Source organism: Brienomyrus brachyistius, chromosome 9 (genome assembly GCF_023856365.1).
Source record: "Brienomyrus brachyistius isolate T26 chromosome 9, BBRACH_0.4, whole genome shotgun sequence".
NCBI lineage: Eukaryota > Metazoa > Chordata > Actinopteri > Osteoglossiformes > Mormyridae > Brienomyrus > Brienomyrus brachyistius.
In genome coordinates this window covers 24,824,581-24,839,242 of record NC_064541.1, presented here as the reverse complement: position 1 = coordinate 24,839,242, position 14,662 = coordinate 24,824,581, and the positions used below count along the sequence as shown (strand labels likewise).

The 14,662-nt window shown below is 40.9% G+C and overlaps 1 protein-coding gene across 6 annotated transcripts in view; it reads left to right on the top strand.

Moving 5' to 3' along the window:
- Positions 1–89: 89 nt before the first annotated feature.
- The window catches only part of LOC125749683 (rho GTPase-activating protein 33-like), a 50,902-nt gene continuing 36,329 nt past the window's right edge, over positions 90–14,662 (top strand). For 3 of the 6 annotated variants that reach the window (XM_049027172.1, XM_049027169.1, XM_049027168.1), the window contains exon 1: positions 90–667. Coding sequence is in view for 3 of the 6 variants with exons in the window: in XM_049027169.1 (XP_048883126.1) it covers positions 649–667 (19 nt within the window). In the remaining 3 variants the exon portion in view is untranslated. Of the gene's footprint in view, positions 668–923; positions 2,014–14,662 lie in introns of those variants that run through there. The other 3 variants (XM_049027171.1, XM_049027170.1, XM_049027173.1) reach the window with 2 other exon arrangements.

Genomic DNA, 14,662 nt, shown 5'->3' with positions numbered 1-14,662 from the left:
AGTGATTCATTTACACAGATAAATATTCTGAAAACCGGTATAGGTAATGTAAGTATTCCCACGTTCTCCGTTTTGTTAATGCAATGAGTATCTTGGATTTATCATTTTAATTTGGTTTTACTGTGTATGCAGGAGGTCAGCTCTTCAGTCTATAGTTTCATTTCCACATCGATAAGTACAGCTAATCCATAAGTTTTTATAAGTTGTCTGTTGCTGATTGGAAAATCATCTCGCATAAATACAATATAATAGGGGGAATTTAAAACTTTTTAAAAACTAACAATGATCGTAAGGAGAAACAATCGCAAGATCTTTCTAAGAGTTTTAAAAAGACCTCAAATATTTAGCATAGTCGCCATGACATCCTAAAAAATACAGCTTAAATGAAATGTAAAAGAATCGACGCTAATTGTAAAAATCAGTATCGCGTTAGTGCTAGTCTTTGAAACGTTTGCTTGCGTATTTACATTAACCCAAGCAAATGCTATTGTGTAAGTTTTTATGAAGGGGATTTTCTTTGGGGCAAGAACATTTTCCGGTTAACGATGGTGGCTGATTTCTGGTCTAGACCACAAAAAGAAGTGGAGTCTGGACACTTCTGCAGAAGAAGTGGGCTGTTCTCGCAACAGTTATCGGAATTAAGACGCCATGAAACGCGGGGGTTCGGGTAAGTAATACAAAGTGTGTCGTAAAATTACAATCAGTATGCTTTTCATTATTAAACTGTTCCTGTTTTATCAATCTATGTCGGGATTTTTACTGTGTAGATTTCATGAACTAGCTCCTTGAGAATTCTACGTTGAATGTATTATTGACCATTAGCCATGAGCAACGGTTATCGGAATCCTAGTTATAAATGTTTTTGCGTATAGTTTAATCGTGTATGTCTGTGTACACACACACACACACATTTTATTCATAGATATGTATACACACATAAACGCGCGCAAACTGGATGTATTCATTTCATTTTTGTCTTAACCTAACACTTGTGTATTGATGGTAGTCAGCAACAGCCGCTTATCGAAGTAAAACATCATTTAAAATAATTTGTCATACTAAAACAGTATGACATTGCAATTTTGGTAAGAACCCAGTATTGGTTTGCCTTTTAGTCATTTATCTTAACACTAACGTTAATATCCTGCACATATGATTGCCACTAGCTTTACACTACCTAAGAGGAATTGAGCAGATCTCGCATCCAAATTCCCACATCCAAAGGTGAACTGCTCGACATGTATTACACTGAGTAACGTCAGGTTCTGTACGGCATGTTATTGTCGAAGATTTTATTTTTGTTATATTTATAATTATTTATTATCTGTCGATGACGTAATTTCCAGATTCACGTTGGCACCCTCATAGAGCAGTGCTAAGGTGGCGGAAAGGGTGTGAACACCTTTTTCAGTGGTTTTAATTAGCGATGGCAATGCGATTTTCCAACTTACATGGCAGTACGACTGGAAAGTCGATGGCCGTACAAGTTACTCATCACTGCCGAAATGAAGGGCGAACCACAATGGTCTTTGTTAGCTGAGCGTTCCTCATAACATTTAATGTGTCTGCTTGTGAGTGTGTTTACCCAAGCTATAGAACCAAACCGGTACCTGTAAGAAATCGGGCAGGGTTTACTGAAACGAAACGCACCATATGCCAAGTCAGAGCATCTAGGTGGAAACTGAGCACACAGCCCTCCCCGTCTCATCTTTCTCCTCCCTCCCTCCGTCCCTCCCTTCGTCTTCCTTGGGTCTACAGACCAGTCCCCGTTGTTCCGATCTTGTCTTGTGCTCGTCTCGTTTTTATAACCAGTTATAGGATATCGAATGCCGCCAGCATGTGAGAATAAAGGACACGTCGGTAGTTTATCGAAACACTAAACTCTGAAGGCGGGTTAGATAATTCGATAACAAGAAATATACTGAGAAAATACTTCAAAGAATAGCCTGGATTTGAAAACGGGGGGCTCGACGATCCCCATCTCACCCCTGCAAACTGGATATCGGAATGGTGGTGAGTTTACAAAAATTGCTTCCCCCCTTTTGAAACCATATTATGACATAAAAGGAAAGAAAAAGGGGAAATGCAAAATAAGGGTTTTGGTTAACTCTTTGTGGCTGAAGTCGATGTCATGCTAGCCAGGCACACAAACTACGCGTAGATTCGGGTGTTGCTATTAGTTACAGGCGTTACTGGGCGAGGATTCTCCATGCGGTTAATGAAAAATCGAAGAAACGCCGTACCAATTCCTCGATTGTTCATTTGATGCAGAATATATATAATTGCATATTGTTTTCCCACACGTGGTGCCCCTCCCTCAGAACGTGCATACAATACGAAATGATTGTGTTGAACACGGATAGCAAATGCCGGTCTTCGTGGTTCATCGCGTCTAGGGAACCAACCATTCGATTGCAATACTTCATGTTCATGTTACCATATTAACATTTCAGTATTTGTTTCTCAATAAGCAGCAATATCTGATTGTTCGTAAATACGTTTTAGCTACTTGCTACTGCACAGCTTTTCTTTACCAAGCGGTTTAGCGTGTCGTCATATGAGAAACAGTGTTTGTTGTGATGGTGGTTGTTTTAAGTGGTGGAAATGGTGCCGATAATATTAATGTCGGGGAACAGGTGCTGCTTTAGTTTGCAGCCGCCCATTCTTTACCGCCTTGTATTTAGTTTCCTCGTTTAACTTTTTATAATTGTATCCATGTTGCATGAAAAACACGAATCTTTATATTTACTTTGATGTATGGTATTGATGTAATTACATTACGCGTTATGGATTTTATATCGTAATACACGACAGTAACAACTAAGAAAAAAATCAGCAACTTGGATGCATTGCTTTAGATGAGAAACCCTTGTAATGCAGTTATGTACTGACGTGATACATTTTTATCTCACAGTGGTTTGACAATAAGGAACAGTTTTGTTCTCAGAAGCATTGGATTTTAATATTTTATATTAAATGTGTTCATCAGTGAAGTGTTGCATTTATATCTTTAAATACTCAGGCTTTATTGATAGTATTGATAGATCGCTGCTCCAGGGATCAAGGTGGCGCGGATTATGTAGTTTTGCATGTTCTTCCATCTTGTGTAGTTACCAGCTGCATTCAAAATACACACTGTTTGGCCGAATCAATAATTGTCTTTAGTGTATTTCTGTGGAGGCATTTTAAAAGACCAATCTAGAATTTCGCATTCGGGTATTTATTTTGACGGTCACAGATTCAAGTAATAACTAGAGACTGTTCCTCATTATGTCAAGGAAATCCAAGCAGTAAGTTTTGGTCTGCTGGGCATTTTAGCCTATTTATACTATTTCTGATTAATAAGGTCTTTTATATTTATACCATTGTATAAAACTAAAAATAAAAGGTGATTATTATTTTACTTATTCTTTGACTGGCCATTTCATGTTTTTTAATGATTCCACTGACAATTGTTTTGCAGCCTATTTCTAAACTGCTTAGTTATTTACCAGCTGTTTACGTATGTAGTATAAGGAACCTGCTCCCCAAGCAAATAAATATAAATAACTTAGTAGATGAGTTTCCCATTACTTGCTGTGTGTTCGTGTAATATGTTACGTAGTAGACCTTTCAACATGTAGACACTTAATCTGTTTACTGAATGCACAATCAGGTGAAATCATTTAAAGAGAGGATTGCTTATTTTTATTGTGCATAACCCTCAGTCAATGTTCTGAAAGTAATATTTTGTGGAAAAAAGGGGAAATTAGTTCATTTTTGTAAGTGATTATAGATTTCAGCCTTAGAGGCAAAAAAGAATGGCCACCTTCTACTTTCTTTATGGGGTTTTGATTCTTTGTTAATAAGAATATTATAGACATGGTGCAGGTGCATGCCTGTGGGTGAGCGAGGTGTTTCATTATTGACCCAGAATCAGTGCCAGCAATGGCATTTGAATGTGTGACCTGATAGACCACGGCAGCTTAGCAGCGTCACATCATCTCTTGTATGGACAGAAATAAATAACTGCATTACTTTTCCTGCGTCTATGTTTACTTTAATTTGGTAGCCATTAAAGAAAGAAAGAAATTAACATAATTATTTTGCCTTGAGTCCAGGAAAGGCCTCCTTGTCATAGTTAGCCGGTGTGCAGTTGGATATCACTTCAACTCTCAAATGCTTATTATTGTGAATTTATAATTCAAATTTACAAAGTCTGATCTGAGATGTTGCAATTTTTATTTCTTTTTTACTTTGATTTTGACAGGCACAGATGCCTGTTTTGTGTTGTCAGTGAGAGGACAACTGTGAACCTCTGAAATAATTCTGGCCCTTAAGGGTTTGATCCTATCTGTGCCACGTATTCTTAACTAAATGATACAATGCCTAAGTTGGAAATATAATTTATGAGAAGAAAAGTGTTGATGTTGAAAATCCATCAATCTATTCCTGTCACGTTTTTCTCATTTGCTTGCTCGTTTTCTGAGTTGTTGCTATTTTTAAAAAGGAGAACATTCTTGCAAAACTGAGTTGACCCCATCTCTACAAATTCCCATATCCAAGAGGAAAATAGGTTACAGGTGGTGTTGGCGATCCTGATGGGGTGTATCATTTTAAGAAATACACATTCCCTAGAGGGAGTATGATTTTTGCTCTTACTTGTTACAATTACAGCATTTGCCAGACGCACTTAGCCAGAGCGACTTACATCAGTGCTTAGAAGTCTCACCAGTTAATACATTCTGATGCTGGTTAAATAGAACCCAGCTAAGAATACTATCACTCTAAAAAAACTCTGCTGTCAAGTCATACTTTTTTCTTAAAAAAAAAAAAAAGTATAATCCTGGATGTGCTAATTGAAGTGGTCTGGAAACATGTAGGTTTGTAAGAGTCTAGGTGCATGTCGTCTTTGCTCCTTGAGAGATGGTGGGACCAGTCGAGCGGTACTGCAGGATCGAAGAGTGTGGTGCAGTGCGGGGTGAGAAAAGTTGTTTTAGGTAGGAGGGTACTTGTGAATGAAACCTGTGGATTTCTACTGATGGCTCAGGTCAGCTCTTTGTGAATGATGGGATCTGCACATAGTTCAGCTGTGTTGTACCCCTTTCAATGTTTGTAGTAGTATGTGGATGACTGATTTGACAATAAGGTGAATTCTGACTCTAGCGTTTCATTTTGAGTGCATTTCACTCTATATATTAGCCTAAATAGGTTTGTAGTCATTCACAGTGAACATAAAAAGCTAATTACTGGTACCAGTTGAAATGATATGTTGTTAGAAGGTTTTGTATTGGGTACGTCACCCATTGATTCAGTCTTTGCTATTGGCAGCCCTGGATCTTTTTTCTATGAAGCAGTCTGAGTTCATTGACTCTTGTACGGGTGAGATCTTGTTTGGACAGGAATATGCCCCTGAAAAGCCACACCCTCCAACAAGCCGTCCTCTCTAACAAGCCACACCTCTGACCTTACTCCCTTGACTGACCTTTGGTCCTGAGTAGGCATGGACATTTCTCTATTCTGCTTTTGCATTGCTCAGTACATTCACTTCAGGGTCATTCCATGTCAAATCATCACTCTTTCGAATCTCATCGTAATGGATTTTAATGAAATTTGGCATGCTGATTTGGTCACATGAGTAACACATGAAACTGAAATTGGGCACGTCTGGGATCAATATTGAGAGAGACTTAAGCAAACTTCAGATACACACTTCAGATAAGTAATGATATCTCAACAACAACTCAAAAACCAAAGACCAAATTTTCTGAAGCTCAGTCTCAACTCTCCAGTTCTGGGCATAATTTCTCGCGAACGTTTTGCCCAGGGGCCCACACAACCCATAATCCGTCCCTGGCCATATTTACTTCCCATGTGGGCCTTTTCAATAGTATGGCAAGTACAGGTGTCTGCAATGACATTAATGAAACTTCCATTAAATTTCATTGTAGCACGTTTGTGCCCTTGAGAGGTAAAGTGGGCTATCCCCCAAAAACAGTTTTGAGAAAATGAGCTCCGAAGTTGACCTTTTTTTTTAAAAAAGTCAGTGTGCATATACCCTACAATTGATATATATCATAGGTAGCACAGAGGTATGACTTAGATAATAACAATTTTCCAATTGAAAAATATTCAATAAAAAGGCGGTAGGAGTCAAAAATGTGGGGTAGCCCACGTTACCTCTCAAGGGCACATTTGTAACCTTAATTAATGTTATGACTTACATCTGTGCTTGTTATACTATTTCATATCAGGTTGGCTGCCATTAAAAAGGCCCATTAGTGATATGAAGCCATGTGACGTTACCTTTAAGTCAAGATATCTCAGCAACACCTTAAAAAAAGTTAAAAATTGATCAATTTTGAAATATAGGTTTTTTTTGTTATTCAATTTTTAATATTTTAATCAGTTATTACATAGTAATTATTCAAATAGGGATGGCATATTATTTGTTCAATCTACAGAGCTGGACAATAGCTTGAAAACAGAAGGACCACTTCTGTGCAGCTTACATTATGATAAATATAGTCAGTCAAAGTCATAGCCCCCACCCTCACTCCCCAAAAAAAAAAGTTAAAACTTTTTTTGCTTAAATCTTCCTCAACATTGATCCCAGACATGCCCAATTTAAGTTTGATGAGTTACTCATGTGACCAAATCGACATGCCAAGTTTCGTTAAAATCCGTGACGATGAGATCCGAAAGTGTGATGATCTGACATGGAATGACCCTTCATTCAGGGTGGTGTATAGTGAAAAACTGGAGCCTGCTGTTTGTTTTCGTACCTGCTGAAGGACATAATCATTACCTATGCCTGGTCATTCACGACACCTGCATTTATATTCGGTGCATCTGTATGAGAACATCTGTGTGTGTGTGTGTGTTTGTTTGTGTGTGTGTGTGTTTGTGTGTGTGTGTGTGTGTGTGTGTGTGTGTATACACTCACACACACACATACGTATATTGAGAGCATCTGGTGTGGACACTGCTGGGGATAGAAGGCTTCACACTTCCCTTTTGCACTTCACATGGTTTCACACTCCCCTTTGCATTTTCTTCACGTGGTGCAGCCGAGATCCAGACAGAGTGTTTAGTATGCTGTGTGCAACTGTGCTTTTCCTGCTGCTTGGAAGAGAAAAGGCTGAACACGGAGCAGAGGACAGATCACTGAAGGGACACGGTTTCCTAGGGACCCACCACTGGAATGCTGATGATAAAACTGACCTTTGCTATTACGCTGCCTGACCTTCCGGGGTTTCTTGGCGTATCTCGTTACTAGGCCAGTGCCATAGCTAAAGTGCTGGTGGAGGGGCTGCTAAATACTCTTAAGTAGTACAGGAACAAGGGCTGGGAACTAGGAGATGTGTGAGTAGGGTTCTTTGTTGCCACAGAGGGGGAGGCTCCATTGGGTTAAACTTTATGATGCTTTTAGAAGCTATCTCTGAGGATTCTGAGAGTTCACTGTGACGCCTGAAAGAAGCAACAGCAGGACTTCTCAGAGTAACCTGTACTCAGAGGACCTAATTCCCTGTGAGTGTGGAGGAGGACAGAGATACCTGGAGTACTAAGGAAGGAATGATGTGTTTTAGGTTAGTATATTATGTGAGGGGTTTGCATTATCCTGGCTCAGAATATTAATTTTGAAATTTCATTTCAGTTGTCTCTTAGTAAATACTTTATAACAAAGTGTTGCATTTTGAGAAGACTTTTGAGCACTTATAGCATGTGGACAACGGATTTGAAAGTAAGGACTCTAGTGTTTCCTTTTGAGAGTGCATTTCATTCTATATATTAGCGTAAAAAGCTAATTACTGGTACCAGTTGAAATTATATGTTATTAGAAAGTTTTGTATTGGGTACGTCACCCATTGATTCAGTCTTTGCTATTGGCAGCGCTGGATCTTTTTTCTATGGAGCAGTCTGAGTTCATTGACTCTTGTACCAAAAAAGGGGTTCTTGTAGCTGGTTACTCTGCCAGTGCATATTGCAAGTTTCAGACCATCTCAACTCCTACACTTTTTCAGCCCTTTAGACTCCTTCTCTTGGTTTTCTGAGGCTTTCTAACCCAGCCTTGGGTACGGGTGAGATCTTGTTTGGACAGGAATACGCCCCTGAAAAGCCACACCCTCCAACAAGCCGCCCCCACTGACAAGCCACACCTCTGACCTTACTCCCTTGACTGACCTTTGGTTCTGAGTAGGGATGGACATTTCTCTATTCTACTTTTGCATTGCTCAGTAAATTCACTTCAGGGTCATTCCATGTCAAATCATCGCACTTTCGGACCTCATCGTCATGGATTTTAACGAAATTTGGCATGCTGATTTGGTCACATGAATAACACATGAAACTGAAATTGGGCATGTCTGGGATCAATATTGAGAGAGATTTAAGCAAACTTGAGATATCATTACTTATCTGAAGTGTGTATCTCAACAACAACTCAAAAACCAAAAACTGAGTGAGGAGTGAGGGATTTGCATCATCCATCCATCAAAACGCTTATCCTACTGGATCGCAGGGGGTCCGGAGTCTATCCCGGAAGCAATGGGCAAGAGGCAGGGAACAACCCAGGATGGGGGGCCAGCCCATCGCAGGGCACACTCACACACCATTCACTCACACATGCACACCTATGGGCAATTTAGCAACTCCAATTAGCCTCAGCATGTTTTTGGACTGTGGGGGGAAACCGGAGTACCCGGAGGAAACCCCACGACAACATGGGAAGAACATGCAAACTCCACACACCTGTGACCCAGGCGGAGACTCGAACCCGGGTCCCAGAGGTGTGAGGCAATAGTGCTAACCACTGCACCACCATGTCGCCCCCACTTTGAACATGAGCATCTCATTAATAAAGCAATGTATGCTTATGTAATGTAGTGCTTATGCCTTTCCTTCATGAAATTCATATTCCATGATACCTGTATTTTTCCTGCGGAGGATTTTGCAGGGAGCTCTTTTGCCCCTTGTTATGTTTTGCATTATTCAATCAGTAGTTTGACTTAAACGGCTCAAACAACCAATAGTCTGTCTCTGCCTCTGCCTCCCCCACTACAGGCAGCCCACAGTGCCACACTGCCTCATTCATACTCTATTAGCCAATGCTACAATGCAGTCACAATAAGGCAGCATTCGTTATGGCATTTCTTTGTATATTCCATCTACCATCATTCACTGAGGAAGAAAAGGAGGCTGACACGAGCATCGCACTACCGATCTGCAAGACGGAAAGAGAAGGGACACACTTTCCTTGCACTATCCTCTTTTTGAGATATGAGCAAAGAGACCAAGGAAGACGATGGGCTGTGCTTGTGGCCCAAATTCACACTCAAGCTGAAGCAAATGAAATTCAAATCCATTTATTGTTGTATAGCACCTTTCACAACAGAGTTACCCCAAATGACCAATATGTCATATCTGGGTATATTTGTATTGTTCTCATTTATACCACGTTAACAAAGGAACTTTGAGTGTCACTGTCTGAGTTTGCAGTGACTCTGTGAGCACCGCTCTTTGTGTTTACGATGTCACTGTGCGCGCTGCTTTCCATGTTTACAGCGGCTCTGTGAGTACCACTCCATGTTTATAGACGCACTGTGAGTGCGTGTTTACAGTGGCTTTGTGAGCAACACTCTCTGATTATAGAGGCACTGTGAGTGCTGCTCTCCATGTTTATAAAGGCACTATTACCACCACTCTACGTGTTTATGGTGGCACTCTGAGCTCCACTTCGCTCTCCGGGCTCTATTTTCCACCTGCGCAAAGCGTCTTGCTAGTTTTGTACCAGCACATTGCTCATTTTCACACTGTGTGTGCGTGTCGTCAATTACTAAATGATTTTGCGTAGGACTGGTATGTTGTAAATGAGGCATGGCCAGGCATATTATCGGTGCGAATGTAATGACAATCTGCCATAGATGTGGCGTTGTCTTTTACAGGAGAGGTGACGTGCCATTCCATTTGGTTTTTCTGCCATCAAAATATCAAAATGGGTTTAGACACACCCATAACTGTTATTTCCTCTTTGCGCTTCACACTTTGTGTTAAATCGTCAAAATTTAGCCCTCTGCATTTATAGAGGCACTGTGAGTGCCACTCTACAGTGGCTCTGTTAGTCCTTTCAGATCAGGGTGCCTGTGCAAACCTAAATTCCGGCTCGGTCATTGCATTCACACCAAAATTAACAGCGGTGCCGGGCCGATAGATCCAGGATGGAGCTCATTTTTCTGGCCCGGAAAGACTGCTGGGCCCGAGCTGGGAGTCCGCTACATTCGGAGGCAGGGTTAGAGTCGTCAGAGTGGAAAAACTAAAGTATACAAAGCAATGCGGAGTGAATTGGACAAGGCTGGGGTAATCAGAATGACGGAGTAAGTCTTGAAGATGATTTAAAAAATGAGAAACAATAGAGGAAGTCGAAAAGGGAACTAAACTAAAGTGGTGCTGACTGCCCTAAAAACAATTTTCATGGACTTTGTATTTGAAAACAGACCTGCTCACCACGGGGGTGGTTTTCATATGTGGATTACTCATTTAGCCGGATGTAATTGTTGACGATTTGACATGATCCTGGATCTGTTGGTTTTTCGAAACTCTTGCTGGATGTTTTGTCATAGCAGTACAACTAAATCCTCAAACCCTCTGGGAGCAGGTTTGTTCTATGTACACAAGGATTAGCTCACACACTTAATCAGTGTCCGAGCATGGAAATCCGTTCAGTCATGCCTTCGCCATTCATGGATGAGAGACCAATTGCAATCGATGAACAAATAATAAGAAGGAAATTTCAAATTGAGAGGGTTATGCGTGATCGTTAGGATCCTTTATTGTTGATGGATGATATTCTTTTCGAAAGATCCCGCTTCAGCCGGGATGGAATATTATATCTTAAAGATATAGCTCTGTATAGTAGTCCAACTAGGTGAAATCGCAGCCACACAGATGATGTACATTACCTTGAGATATTTTGCAAGCAGCACTTTTTTGTATACTGTAGGCGATGCGGAAAATATATCAGATATCTTGCATGAAAAATTGTGCTCTGTTTTTTGTCATTTTGTGGAAGCCAACGAGAGACTTGCCAATCAAGTTGTCTAAACCCGATATATATTGGCTTTTCAAGCAACACATGTGCACGCAATCATCTCAGATGAATGGATCCAGCTACACTAATCTACTACACAGCTGCGTTTGAAAACCCGACTTATCCCGGACGAGTTTCATGGGCATTAACTCATCCAAGATGAGGCATCTGATCTCAGATGATTTAAGCGACGTACGGAAAATACCCCCCAGGTGACTGGAGCATTGAACTCTGCAACCACTTTGGAGGAATTGGGTAAGTTGTTGTTGTTGTGTTTACTTGTAATGTGACTATGAACTCAGGTAAGTTGGTGTATGTCGGATGCCTTCCAAGCCTCCGTCAAACAAAGCTGAATATCGTTAAACAGTCAGTTGTGTTTTATATGTTGAATGTATATATGAATGTGTATATGTACCAACTGGTGATACATAATGCACAGCTATCTGCTTTGTTAGTGTACGAGTCTATTTTTTTCGTTGCATTTTTTCTTGCTTGAAATGTCATTGATTTAAGTCGTGTCTTTCGTGTGCTTGTTTTAACACGTATGAAGAGATTGCAGATGGACAGGAGCAGTACTTCTTATATTTATTTATTGCACAAAAAGATTATTGTGAATAATTTAAATCTATCTTGGTTATTTGAATTGTTTGTAAAATAAAGGTTTACCAAAATGTTTTGTTCTTGTCTTGTCTTCACTCTCCCTAGTCCGTTAATGGCTATTGCACAGTAGTTCCTTCAGCGTGCCATACTTATCTTATGTGCATTTTGGCTGATTTGACAAGAAATTACTATGCATTTTAACCTTTTTATACTAATTCGTACTTCATTTGCGGTATAAAGCTTAAAATGCATGGTAATTTCTTGTCATAGCAGTGCACATAAAATAAGTACAGATTTGCGCTGTTACATGCGGTAATCGATTGTTGTATCACTTTGGTGAATGTGTACATGCATAACAGTTACGTGCAGCCCCTCCTATTATTATGCATGAGTCAGAGTTCATCCACGAATGTCACCGATTGTGACCCACTTTTTAATTGGAACACACAAACGGTGGTTCGTGATGGACCAGTGAAGTACAGGAATAAGTATTGGCAGATGTACTCAGATGACTTGTGGGACACTCAGAAATTTTGAATGAAATGTGTTGGGTTAAACCCAATTTGCTGTAAATTCAAAAAAGTCTTGCGTGGTCCATTTTCATCTTCACTTCTGTGTACTCACAGTACTGCTTCTACAGCAACACACACACACACTGATGTCATCGTTCTACCCTTTTGGCACCAAGCACAGTGAAGGCATGATGGTTTTTGGTGGGGTCGATGTTAGGTCAAGTCCACCCCCAGCCAAACACCACACTGGCTCCAGCAAGGATTATGTGTGAAAGGGGTATGTGAAGGCCGCTTTCTGTGTTAATAGACGCACTGTGAGTACCACTCTCCATGTTTACGGTGGCTCTGTGAGCATCGCTCTCTGTGTTCATGGTGGGACAGTGACTACCACTCTCCATGTTTACGGTGGCTCTGTGAGCATCGCTCTCTGTGTTCATGGTGGGACAGTGACTACCACTCTCCATGTTTATGGTGGCACTGTGAGCACCACTCTCCGTGTTTATGGTGGCTCTGTGAGCACCACTCTCTCTATGGTGGCATTGTGAGTGCCGCTCTCCATGTTTATAGAGGCACTGTGACCACCACTGTCCATGTTTACGATGGCACTGTGAGTGCCACTGTCCATGTGTATGGTGGCTCTGTAAGTGCTGATTTCTGTGTTTACAGTGGAATTGTGAGCACCACTCTCCATTTTATAGATGCGTTGAGAGTGCCACTCTCTGTGTCTACGGTGGTCTGTCAGCGCTGGTCTCCATGTTTTTTGCCGGCACTGTGAGCACTGCTTTCCGTGTTTACAGTGGTGCTGTGAATGCCACTCTCCATGATTGCCCCTTCATGCTACCTTCCCTTGTGTATATTGATGTTCTATGATTTTTCTGATGTATTCTGTTTTGGTTGTGATTTCACAATGACGTCCTGTAGAAGGTCCTTAACCTGTGGGAGGCTTAACATAATGATCAGTTCTCTAGCCTTGCCAGGCTACACTCCTGTTGCTGTTATTTTGCAGTCAGACCCTTGGCACCTACTCAGCAAGTCAAAGCACAATAATCATAAAATCCTTGCATTTGTTTATGAGGATTAGCTTTACCAGAATAAATGACAGACATTCTGAGTGTGTTCCTATAGATACAGATATGTTCTACTTGGATTTTAGCAGTAAGGACGCTTGCATGTGTCTTGTCTGTGTGTTTTATAATTGTCTGCTGTGACAATTCTGCTGGCTGTAGTCACTTTTCTCTCCCTCTGTAAGCTGATGGCGGTGAGTGAGGGATTGTGGGATAGTGGGGCAGGAAGATGTCAGTGTGCATTTGTGGGCACACACTGGCTCACACGCTGCAGCTATCCCCGTTTTAGAATTTTAGAGTCGTCATACATTTTTCACAGCACTGAAAAATGCATGGGCCTGGTAGTTCATCAGCTCAAGACTGTAGCCATCAGCTGTGATATCTAGATTATTGAAGACTGGCTAATTTAAGCTCGTGCTAAAACATGCACTATTTCTGCCCTGATTTAATTTAGAGGTATTCTCATGCATTTGTTTTAATGTCCAAGCCAAACTCCTCGTTATTTCTCAGCGATAACAGTACAATTGTTAATGAAACTGAAAGCACAGACAGTCCATCTGAGTGCAATGCAAGTGTTCTATGTGAACTTTCATCGCGCTGACACTGATATTTTACTTGATGGTGGTCAGTGATTTCTAGTTTTGTTAAGACTTCAACAGAGGTTTTCAGTCCCGAACTTGTCAAGTCTGGCCTTTTTATGTAATTCTGGCAATGGTAAGCACAGTCTTACCATTTAATAAAACAATACCTGCTGTGGCAGCCACCTGCTACACTGTTTACAGAATTATTAAGCAAATACTTTGCTTGGAGAAATTTTTAGCAAATCTTAGGCAGAGGTATGAAAGTGAAGTGATTTAGATGTTTTCTATTCCTCCAAATAACTGTAAAAATTTTACATTAGTCTGTTACAAACAACAATAAAATGCTCTTGATTATCAGTGTGGGGGCGGCATGGTGGTGCAGTGGTTAGCACTGTTGCTTCACACCTCTGGGTCTCAGGTTCGAGTCTCCGCCTGGGTTACATGTGTGCAGAGTTTTCATGTTCTCTCCATGTCGTCGTGGGGTTTCCTCTGGGTACTCCGATTTCCCCCCACAGTCCAAAAACATGCTGAGGCTAATTGGAGTTGCTAAATTGCCCGTAGGTGTGCATGTGTGAGTGAACGGTGTACGAGTGTGCCCTGCGATGGGCTGGCCCCCCATCCTGGGTTGTTCCCTGCCTCGTGCCCATTGCTTCCGGGATAGGCTCCGGACCCCCCGCGACCCAGTAGGATAAGCAGTATGGAAAATGGATGGATGGATTATCAGTGTGCATAATTATTATGAAATCAGAAACTAAGTGGATTTTTCTCTCTTCACCAGCAACAGAAATAATAATTTTAAAAACAGTTTTGGTATATAAGGAATAACAATCTATCATCCAT